The sequence below is a fragment of the Rattus rattus genome, chromosome 7 (genome assembly GCF_011064425.1).
Source record: "Rattus rattus isolate New Zealand chromosome 7, Rrattus_CSIRO_v1, whole genome shotgun sequence".
NCBI classification, from domain to species: domain Eukaryota; kingdom Metazoa; phylum Chordata; class Mammalia; order Rodentia; family Muridae; genus Rattus; species Rattus rattus.
This window is the reverse complement of record NC_046160.1, coordinates 53,358,707-53,370,880: the sequence shown is the minus strand read 5'-3', so window position 1 is coordinate 53,370,880 and position 12,174 is coordinate 53,358,707. Positions and strand designations below refer to the sequence as shown.

General features: G+C 43.5%; 1 protein-coding gene across 1 annotated transcript in view; it reads left to right on the top strand.

The window, feature by feature from the left end:
• Positions 1–223: 223 nt before the first annotated feature.
• Scin (scinderin) overlaps positions 224–12,174 on the top strand; it is a 71,810-nt gene continuing 59,859 nt past the window's right edge. Inside the window, exons 1-3 of the mRNA XM_032907669.1 lie at positions 224–464; positions 6,251–6,405; positions 9,244–9,405. Coding sequence (XP_032763560.1) covers positions 266–464; positions 6,251–6,405; positions 9,244–9,405 — 516 coding nt within the window. The 5' untranslated portion in view covers positions 224–265. The remainder of the gene's footprint in view (positions 465–6,250; positions 6,406–9,243; positions 9,406–12,174) is intronic.

Sequence of the window (12,174 nt, the reverse complement as noted above, 5' to 3'; positions counted from 1 at the left end):
CAGAATCCATCTGTTGCTAGGTAAAATATTTCTTATAATATTTATTTACTTACTTATTTGTTTTTCGGAGGGAGGCATTTCCTAGAGTTTTGGTCAGCCGGGTCCAAACTGGTATGCAGGTTCCCGGGGTCGGGCGTGGCTATTGGCTTCCCTCCCTGCCCCGCCTCCGCTTCGGGCGAGCAGCATAAAAGCCGGGAGAGCAGGTTTGCTGTCAACCGGCTCAGGGCGCGGATCAAGTCTTCGGCTCTGCCAGCATCGCGGCACCATGGCTCTGGAGCTGCAGCACCCCGAGTTCGCGCGCGCAGGAAAACAGGCGGGGCTGCAAGTGTGGAGGGTCGAGAAGCTGGAACTGGTACCGGTGCCCCAGGGTGCCTATGGTGACTTTTACGTTGGAGACGCCTACCTGGTGCTGCACACCACCAAGTCGAGCAGGGGCTTCTCCTACCGCCTGCACTTCTGGCTGGGTAAGCAGTGAGCAGCACAGGACATCGGTGGACCCAGGCTCTGTCCGCGGTCCCGTCACCTGGGCGGGCTAGGTGACACTCAGCCAGCACCCTCTCCTAGCCCCAGGTCAGCTCCTGGTGAGCCGCAAACTCCGGAGATGTGAGTCACCCAGGACTCGCCGGTCTTGCTTGACCAAACCATATCTTGGGTCATACTCATTCCTCCGAGTTTTCTACTTTAGCTCCAAACCCCGGTGTATTCCTGGGGACTGCCTGCCTGCCAGAACCCCGAGTGCTGGTCAACCCCCCCCCCCAACCCCCTTGCAACTTCAGTCCTGGTTTTTCAGGCAGGGTGGAGATGAAATCAAACGTGTTTGTGAATATCTGCTGCTGCCGGAGAGAAAATTCCACTCCCAGCTCCAAACTTTTATTCATCTGTATTTGTTGCCTTGGGGCTGGGGCTTAGATTTCCCCGCTACCTGTGATTACTTGCCTATGCCGCCCAAACCAAGGTTATCCCGGCACAACAAGTGCTTGTGTGTTTGGGAAAAGATACAGATATCTTTTTTGTTTTGTTTTGTTTTGAAGTTGCCCTATCTGGCTGGTGTATTTCTTTAGATAGGTTGCTTTGCTTCAAATTATTCATTTATTATTAATCTATTTTAACAAGGACCCAGTGTGGACCAGGACAGCTTTTTCAGCAGTCGTAATTACTTTGAGCTGCTTTGCTGCCAGGCTCTCAGGAGGACACTGGCCGTGTGTTCTACTTTCTCCACCTTCTACTTTTACCCGTAAACATCCTGAATGTTGAACCTTTCTCTGTGAGGTCTTGTGCCACTAGGCACGCCCCGTCTGACAACCTCTGAGCTAGCCTCTTTTCCAGCTAGCTTCCCTCCTTCTACCAGTCTTCCTTTCCGTGTATTTATTCTTGAACTCAGGAGGGAAAACACTCAAAACCACAAACTTTGAATGCCATTTAATTTCTAACATATGAAAAGTTTAAGAAACAAGTAAAAACATTTAGAAGTGATTTCCCAAGCCTTGGCAGACACGGGGAGCAGTCGTCTGAGACAGGGAGCACATAGGGAAAAGGTAGTGTCTTTAATTACAGCGCCGGGTGCTGGCTTGCCGTGGTTGAGTGCCCATTGCTATTTCCCCCGCCTTGTAATGCCACTCCAGCCATAATACAAACGACATATTAATATATGCTCTATTCATAGAATAGCGACCCTAGGTAGAACAGCATTCCGACCCTGAATACGGCGTCTAGAATGGATGAGTGTCTGAATTGTCAGTTGGGTGAGTTTAAATGGGTGAAAAGACAGCTTGCTGTTAACAGCAGCTATATTTGGCTTCATAGAAGACTTCTCAAAGAAGACTAATTGTTTAATTCAGTACATTTCTCTTTATCCAATCAGGCTCCTTAAGCATGGTGTTTTGCCCAGTTTAGAGACAGGGGCTTATGGTCAGGATGGCCCAGAACTCTCTGGAATTTAAGTGTAGCCCAAATTTGCCTCTCTTTCTTTCTCCTCCTGCTTCCAGATCCTGAGTGCTTGGCTTACTTATACTTAATTTTCTATTTAATGTTAAACAATCTCACAATGATAATAGGATATACTCTGGGCAGAAACAGCCTGTGATCTTAAAAATCTGGGAAAAAAAATCTCTCTAAAGTTAATAGTTTATCAATTGCAATCTAATCCATCTATAACCTTTCAAAATGCCCAGGAGCAAGGAAGCCACTTAAGATAGATTGTTTATGAAAATTTCCAGAGAATTTATCACCCCAAAGGAGCACTAAGCAAAAAAAAAAAAGGTAGAATATGATTGGTGACACGTAAGATTCATAGGCTCGGTGTTACAATGACAAGTAGCCATGATGGGCATAGGGGAGGTTAGTGTGGGAAGGTTCCGGTGCCAAGACATAACCGGCAGCAGAAGAGGAGCCCGAGTTTCCCAGCAGCCTTTGCTACTTCAGTTCTTCAGGCAATGGAAATTCTGTCTGAAAGGGTTTATTCTGAGATCCGAGTAGGGAAGAGTTCATGAGGATTAGTTAGAGAGAATGATTGAAGCAAGATCTAGGAGGAAGCCCCAAAAGTGCAGGGATGAAGTTAGAGAGGCTGCCTGAGAGAGGCACACGGAGTACAGATGAGGGGATAGGAGTACAGATGAGGGGATAGGAGTACAGATGAGGGGATAGGAGTACAGATGAGGGGATAGAAGCAACCGGAGGAAGCAGGCGAAAAGGGAGGGAGCAGGACGAAGATGAAGGGACTTGCAGGCAGTCTTCCTTTTAGTCCACTCAGCGTTTCCATGACACTAGGGCATATCTCAGATAACTATGTCATATTCTAAGCAGGGAAAGTAAGATGTCTTTGCTATAACTTTGAACGTTTTGTATTCCTTCTGAGCAAATGTTTCAGCTTTGTACCTAGCAGTTAAGCTGCACCTGCCTTTTGCCTCTGGTTCCTCACAGCCTGCAGTCTGTGGGCAGGACTTAGTTTAAAGGTGCTATTGCACCTCCAACCCACACTACAAACACCTTTCCTCAGCCTTGCTCCTTGTCAGCTTTAGATGTTACTTCAATCTATTTTAAAACAACATTCATTTATGTCATAATGCGTGTGTGTGTGTGTAGCCTTACACAGGGCACTGGGACACCAAAGGACTAGATTATAACACAAAATGTACAATATAAGGCTCTCATATTATACAAAAGGCTAGTGAGAATACCGAGGAACTGATCACTGGGCCTACAAGATGGCTCGATGTATAAAGGAGCTTTCGGTCAAGGCTGATTCTGACTCTTCAAGTTCTATCCCTGGGTCTTACATGGTGGAAGGAGAGAAGAAAGTCCTGAACGTTGTTCTGTGATCTCTACTTGAACAAGCTTTTGTCTACACTAAGTAAATAAATGTAGAAAATATTTTAAAGAAAGCAACACGAGGGCCTTTTGGGCACCGGAGGTCTTTAGTATCTGGATTCTGAAGGCAGACGTGTGAATTAACACACGTGGTAAAAGTGCACAGAACTAACTTCACATAGGCACATCAACGGGGCACTAGCGACACTGAGAATGAACAAATAAGGTGGACTGTGTCTCCGTGGGGATGCCAGTTGTGTGCCCTTACAAAAGTCTGTGCTCACTTGTACTTCAGTGTATTATGCCACACTCAGGTCCTACAGAAGTGTGGCCAGCTTCTGTGTGTTTTCAGGAGATGCTACTCACTCTGGTGAGGAGGCTCATTCTCTTCTCTTCCTAATGTGGGGCTGTGATCCTAAAATCAGGAATGAGAGCTGGATAAGTCTATTTGTGAGACCCCTCTTTAAATATGGGTCTTGTGTATAAAACCACCCGTCTCCTAGTTTGAGGAGTCTCGCATCATCCATGCCAGTGTAACACCACACTAGAATATAAGGCAGCACAGGGCAGCCCAGAGGAACAGGACTCAGAAGAACTAGTTTAGGAAGGCGGGCGGGGACTTCACAAACACAGTTCACGTGGGAAATCAAATGAAGTCAGAGGCAGAATTCATACAAAAACATTTTTGAGTACTAGAATTTCATGATGATTCAGTAGACTTTCACTCGGCTCAACACATTAAAAAGGTTTCTATTGGCTTCATTAAGTCTTTTCAACTTTTGCAGGCAAGGGCTTACTTATTCTGCTATTCTCTGGCTCAGTTCATACATACGCATCAGCAGATGAGCGCATAATCTAGTTAACTCATTTCCATCTCATTCATTAACTTCCTGACTAGCATTCTCAAAAGAGTCATGTTTTAACTTGTCAGATAACAGTGTTTCTGCCAAATACACCATCTTTAATATCTTTGATACCAACCCTGACTTAAGAGTCCCTCTTAAAGCATCTTTGCATGAACTTGACGTCAAGATCGTGCTATTACGAGAGTTGAGAAAATAGACAAGGAAGGATGATACCAACATCTTCCAGATTGCAGAGTTGGATGTCCAAATACATTTGGCCATAGAAAGTTTACAGAACTGTTACAGTATCAAGTGCTGTTCTGGGTACCGAAGTTTTGTCTGAGATCTTTGCTATGTAGGTGAACAGGGGAAGGGAACTGTAAAGGAATTTGACTTTTTCCCTAGTCTAGGTAACTGGTTTCCTTTCCTCAATTTTGATAAATTTCAATTGGCATTATTCAGGGAAATACTGTTACTGCTTCTAAACTCATGGCTCATTAGGGAAAAGTTGGGATCATCTAGGGATTTGCTACAATAAGAATTGTAATAAATACACGCCGTGCTGGAGAGATGGCTCAGGGTTTGGGAGTGCTTACTGTTCTTGCAGAGGACATGAATTCTGTTCCCAGCCCCACACTGGGTGCCTCACACTGCCTGGAGCTTCAACTCAGAGAGTCCAATGCCTTCCTCTGGCTCCCAGGACACACAGACAAGCACATGAGTAATTTAAAAAGTCTTTTAAGAAACACATGTGTTGTCCTTCCTAAGAACTTGCCCTTTAGAATTCTGTAAACTTGTTTTGAAAGCCTTTTATAACCCGAGGAATTACTCAGCCTCTCCCAGAGTGTCCACGACCTCCACAGTACTACAGTATAAAACAGGTCTGTTTCCTGGGGCTACTGGAATGTCATTCCCATGAAATACTAGTACCGTGTGGCCTATGGCAAGAGTAGTATAAATGTGTTGGGATTTGCATTATTAGCAATTATGATTTTTTTGTTCAGCTCAGATGTAGTGAGGGTTTTGAGGGCTTATGGTTGTAATTTTTTTTTAAATGAACCGTGACTCAAGCCTGTCTTGGTTCTGAATGTCACATACACCGTAGACATTGATGCTCAGGGACTTGACTTCCTTGACCTGGGCAGATTTTACTTCATAGCTGTGAGCATTCCTTATATACTGCCTTAAATTCTGTCAGATAAGTAGCATTTAAATGTCAGCACCTTAGTTCCTTTACTGACTTGTTATCATGATTATTTAATATAAGTGGAAGGGGATAGTGAGGTGGGGAAACAGCATGAAAGGCAGGGCACAGGTGAAGTTTTATTCCTTTTTTTAATCTTAAACATGATGCAGATATTTAATTGTGACCCACAGAGTTCGTATTCCTCAGTGGCACAGGGTAAGCCTGCAGCGTGCTGATAAGGCGCTTCCAAAACGTTTTCCTGGCGGGGTCTTATTAACTACACGAGACGAGTGTTGGCTTCAGCCTTGCTAGCGGATATTGATCTTTCCACAAGCAGAGCCGAATGGCGGTGTTTCTTCTAACATTTTTTAAAAGAGATCAGAAAAAGCAGGAACATAAAAAGCTTTTGGTTCTGAGATGAACAACGTGGCACAGGTTGCTTTTGATGAGGGATCTTTCAGCTGAGACTCCTGTCCTGAAACATCACTGAAAAATAAAACAAGTTTCTCCACGCTAAAATGTCCATGGACATTGTTGTGTTTGGCTGGCAGAGGGAGAATTAGCCCCTGCTAGGGATGAACTCCATAACTGGTTACTCAGTACAAAGCGGTCAGCCATGAAACCATAGACACGCAAACAACGAAAATGGATGTACTAAGCTGTATCATATGTTTGTACATCCCATATATATGCATATGTGCATATATACACATGCAAATTCTTTTAACATACATGCATGTATATATATGCATATATACAGATTTATCAATTTGAGAAGGGAAGTGGCATGATTATATATTAATTAAAATGTATAAATGAATGAATAAAAAGAAGAGAGAGCTTCTGGTGTCCGCATCAGCTCCTCTGCCCCGTTGTTCTTCCCCAAGTAGCTGAGGGTCTGTGTTGGTTTCAGGAAAGGAGTGTTCCCAGGATGAGAGCACGGCAGCGGCCATCTTCACGGTCCAGATGGACGACTATTTGGGTGGCAAGCCGGTGCAGAGCAGAGAGCTTCAAGGCTATGAGTCGACTGATTTTGTGGGCTATTTCAAAGGCGGTCTGAAGTACAAGGTAAGCACTTCTCATTGACACTTTCCGTTGTCACGTTTTCAACTGGTTTCTCTTCCTGATCATCCACACTTCACGTCTTCATGGATTTCAGCTTCATGGACAGCATGGGGTTTTGTTTGTTTGTTGTTGTTTTTAGCTTGTTTGTTTGTCTTAGAGTGGGTTTGGTGTGTGTGAGTTGCGTGTCTGTGTGTCTGTGTGTGTGTGTGTGTGTTGTGTGTGAGATTTATCCTCATATTTGTCAGACATGCAAGATACTCAGTGAATGAAACTCAGTTTCAGAATGTCTGGTATAATGTGAATTATTATGGTATAATTTATTTACAATGGCCATTTTTTTCCTCGACAGCATCTCTTATAGCCTCAGACTCACTATGTAGCTGAAGATGACCTTAAGCTCCTGATGCTCTCCCTCCCCTCCCAAGAGCTGGTATTATAAGTTCGTGCAGCCATTCCTGGTTCAAGCTGTACTTGAGATGGAGCTCAGAGTCTTCCAAATGGTGAACTAGCACTCTACCAACTGAGATACAGTCCCAGCTCCCTTACAATAAAGAAGTGGACATGTTACTTACTAGTTAGACAGCCTCTAAAGGCAATGCCCAGTAAAGGCTAGACCTTGTCCAAGGCAATGCATAGTAAAGGCTAGACCGTGTCCCTCACCCTACTTCTCCCAGTGAGCTTTAGAGTTGGATCATCCTTTCCTGCTCCTTGCCTCCCTGTCCACATAATTCAGTTAAAACATGACGGGAGGAATGCCCTCCCTAGACAGATACCCCAGAGGCAAGCCTTTTCTAGGAAGACATATATCCCAGGTACCCTGTACAGCTGCTACCTCACTTTGGCTGTGTCCCTAAGACATCAGAGCTAAATAGGATTTCTGGTCATATGTTAATTTGCCCTTTAAAATGGCAGATTTAGGTCAGGCTTGGGGTTGGCATACAATAGTCCTAATATTTAGAAGGTTGAGGCAGCAGGGTCGGGGTTCAAGACCATAGTGTGAACTATATGAAAGATATCAGCTTTATATCTCTTTTTATCTGATTATATCCTTGGCTGAATATTTGCAATATCATGAGATCAGAGCAAAAGAACCACGAGGTGTCATCTATCTCTTGAAATCATTGTTTCACACTAGGATGTAAACCACTTCAAACATGGGACTGCTACCTCTCATTTTACTGAATTCCCGTGAGTACCTCTGGTTTGTGTCAAAAGATCCTGAAGTTTCTTTCACACCAATGAAGCCAAGCTTCAAGAACTTTAAGCTTATATTGTTCAAAACAAGTGAGGTAAAGTCACCTTGTTAGTAACCATTTCATGCACAGGTGACTGGCTTGCCTCAGGGAAGTGCATAAGCTTTTTAAAACCCCTGGTTTTCGGGAGAGTACACTGCAGTTTACAGTTTCCCTGTACAGGTATTGCATGGGGATTAAGCATTACAGTAAACAATAAAATTCTAGTATACCACATACTCAGGATGAACTTGTGTGTTAACAGGATCTTGGGAACCAAATCTTGGATACATATGTAATAGTGGACATAATAAAAAGTAACTTTGCAGTTGTTGGGTAATTATCTTATAACTATCTACATTTATGCTGCCACAAATCAGCAGTTTTCAAAAAGGGGATGTTTGCAAATGGAGGTCCTGTAGATCATCAAGACCAGCTGACTCCCTAATCAGCAGCGCAATGCTGGTGTGAATGGTTCCAGGAGCAACGGCTTGCCAGGACCAGTGACTTCAGAGAGTGTTTCTGCCTTTGTCTACACTAGATACCTAGTCACTGAGAATGCCCTAGATGACCGTGTGATGCCCTTTCACCTGCTTTTACTGTCAAGTTTATAGATTATGCTAATCATGGCATACACATGACCTCATTTAGTCTACACCCTCAGTTGGTGCATTTGCCATGGTTACCAGATGAATAAAGCAAGACTGAGTGTGTGCCACTTTCACCCAGTCTCTAATAGAAGTGACTGTGTGGCCTCTTAACCCGGGGCCAAAGCTGGTAATCACCGTTCTCTGCTTCTCTTGACATAAATAAGTGATTCATGTCAGGGCAAAGATATAACGAAGGAGCACCTGGGAAGCAGTTTATTTCGAGAGTCTGTCATCAATAAGTCTGTCAAAAATCATCTTATTGCTGATTATGAGAATAGATACGGTTCCTAATTTAATTAGGAAAAGAGGAAATGTACAAGATGGTTGCAGTACTACGAGAAGATTCAGTCAGTTTCAGTCATTTTTTTTTTCTTCAGAAACTCTCATTCTGTGCTTTTGTTTTGTTGTGCCTGGGGATGTAGAATAAAGAATGTGTATAATGCTTAACTTAAGGTAAAGATACTTAGTATTTAGCCCTTTTTTTTATACTCTTCATAGGAAGAGCCCATCTTTCCCCCATTTCCTTCTCTGCTCTGTGACAGTGGGAAGGTTGGGATCCTCTTTCTTTGAGTGACAATGGAGAGATCTGAGCCACCAAAGTTGAGGTTCCTTATCTCCAATTTCTCCAGCCTCCTGTTGCTTTCTTGGTGACCACATGAGTCATCTGGGAGGACATATGGGAGGACAATCAATATTGACTTTTCCTCACTGAGGGGAGCATTCCTCACTGAGGGGCCTTGGGAAATACTTTCAATTGTATATTAAATTTTTATGATTGGGGGAGGAAGGGTAGTCAACTCATCTGTAGATTTCACCAGTAATTCTCATTCCTCGGTTCACTTTCCACCTGTGCCGAGGTGTATTTATCCTGTGCATTCTTGCCTTGCAGCTTGTGCCTTGTGTCTGGGTAGTAGACTCACCTGTCTCGGTTTTGTGTTGTGTTTTGCTCCCTTGGCCAGGCCGGAGGTGTGGCTTCTGGACTAAACCATGTCCTCACCAATGACCTGACAGCGAAAAGGCTTCTGCATGTGAAGGGTCGGAGAGTGGTCAGGGCCACGGAAGTTCCCCTCAGCTGGCAGAGCTTCAACAAGGGCGACTGCTTCATCATTGACCTTGGCACCGTAAGTTTCATGGGCACAGGGAGATCTGTGGAACTTGCTGCATCAAATAAGATGCTCACACAAGTGTGCTTCTGCACCCTTGGCAGTTAGTTAAATGACACACAAAGTGGGACCACTTCAAAGATTCTTTGTTCTTTGATAGGTTTAGAATAGAAGAGTGATTTAGTTCTTCCTACCATAGAACAGAAATTGAACAATTTTCAGTGTGTTTCCTCATGACTCTGGACAGAGTTTCCGCTGGGTATTCTTGTCTTTGATTGTGTGTGAGCAAATGGGGCTTGGGGGAGGGGAAGTGATTCTCTAGGCAACCAAAGGCTCTAGAATTTGAGCTGGATATACAAGTTTAAAGAGCATGAAGAACTAAGAAGAAAATATTTTAAACACATAAGCATATATAAATGTGTGTGTGCGGGCATGTGTGTGTGTGTGTGTGTGCATGTGCACATACCTTAATGCTTCATGTTTTTTAATGATCTTAGGGTTATTAGATAAAAAACCAGAAATACAAATATGTATCATCTTAATGGCATGTGGCATATTGTATCTCACATTTTCTCCCAAGAAATAGGCCCCTCTGATATCAGGCACATTTTTTTTTTTTTTTTTTTTTTTGGTTCTTTTTTCGAGCTGGGGATCAACTCAGGGCCTTAAGCTTCCTAGGCAAGCGCTCTAACCACTGAGCTAAATCCCCAACCCGTCAGGCACATTTCTTAATCATTATCATTATGACAAAGAATTGTAAGGCCTATGTTAGAGCCTTATAGGTAGGGTTGATATTGTGTCTTCAACATCACAGGAGAGGGCACTCCCTGCTATTGAAGACCCACGTGCCATGGTATAAAAGGATAGGCAACGTAGCTCTTGATTATATTTTCTTCTCCCCTCTTTCTCATGACCCTTACTCTTGCCATGTGATTCACAGTCATGTTCTGATAGTTTTTACACTGAGTCCATTACTTCAGATAGCATGTGATTTGAGTTTCCTAGACCCCACTCAAGGTGGCAGAGCCAGCAAATGGTGAAGCCAGAGTTAGACTCCAGGTTTACATGACTCTCCTCTCAGCATTTGGTTTAGCCATGTTATCTGAGCTGCATTTTGAGATAAAGCATCAGAGAGAAGTCAAAAGGGTTTATTCTTCGTGCACAGAGAAGGGAGCAGTAGGTTTCAATAGTGGAGCTGTGTGGTCGGTTCCATTTGAATAATATTAATTTGGCAACAACCAAGGTATGGAATGTGCTAAGGTTATAGATTAGAGAATGGTCTGGAAACATGAGTGCCATCAGTTCCTCTAAGTTAGGGTGTGTCTATAGCTTCAATACTGTTAGCCTATATTTTGATTGTTTTGGTTCATAGCAGCTAGGATGTGCAACCGAGATTTGAACAATACCAATGCTCAAAATGTAGTTCCCAGTCCTGCTCTAGACATCTGTACAGGGGACTAGGCAGTCTCTTATTCTGAGACTCATGGTCAATTTCATGAGAAATCCCTTCCAACTTCAAAACCCAATCCACTATGCTAACCAGATTTAAGACCTGGCCTCCATATCTAGGCACAAACCAGCTATTAGACCACTCTACCATTAATCTAGACCAAAAATAAAGACATCCTTATTGGAAGTAAAGCCCAGAGGCATCATTAAGCCACACAGTTCTAAAAATCAACTGTAATTGTCCCGCAAGGCCTGTGCACAATTAAGTATTTGTCTCAGCTTTAATTTTAACCATATTTTCCTTTTTAGAAACATGACAAAATAAAGTATAATAAGATAGAACAAAACCCATCATATTAAAGTTGGGCAGGGCAAACCAACAGAAGGAAAAGAGGCCAAGAGATAGTACAAGAATCAGAGGGCTACTCATTCAGAAGTCCCATAAACATTCGAAACTGAAAGCTATAATATATATGCAGAGGACCTGGTGCAGACCCATGGAGTTTCTGTGAGCTTATATAAGCACTGCTCAGCTGATTTGAAGGGCCTTGTTCTCCTGGTAGCCTGCATCCCCACTGGCTCCTACAGTCGGTATATACCTTCTTCTGAAGGTTTTCCTGAGATCTGAGGAGAGGATTTAATGGAGACATCACATTTAGAGCTGGTATTCTAAGATCTGCCTGGCTGCCTGCCTCTCTCTCTCCTCCTCTCCTCTCTCCCCTCCTCCCTCTCTCCTCTCTCCCTCTCTCCTCTTTCCTCCCACCCTCTAATGCCTGGCTCTGTATTTGTTCCCATCTACTGCAGGAGGAAGTTTCTCTGATGATGACTGAAGAAGCTGCTGATCTATGAGTACAACACAATATCATTAGGAGTCATTTTATCACTACTTTTTTTTTTTTTTTTAGATCAGCGGTCTTTGGGTTTACCTTGGTCTCTGGTCTATCTAGTTTCTCGCCCTTGGTCATCCAAGCAGTGGCAGGGATGGTTTCCATCTTGGGGGTGGGCCTTAAGTCAAATCAGATTTTGGTTGGTTCCTCTCACAAGCTTTGTGTCACCACTGCTCTAGTACATTTTGTAGGTGGGACAGCATTGTAGACCAAAGAGTTTGTGGCTGAGTTGGTGTTTACCTTTCTCCTTTGGTAGCTGCAGAGTATCTTCCTGTACCTAGACACTAGAACATAGAGGTGAAGGTTCTATGTAGGGACCATCTCCGTGAGTTGTTTGGGAGTTATCTTCAGCAATGGGGACTTGCTGTCAGTTTATGGGTAGCTACCTATTCTCTTGACAATAACCTGGGTTGTTTGGGGATTTTCATGGGACCCCTATGGCCAACAACTC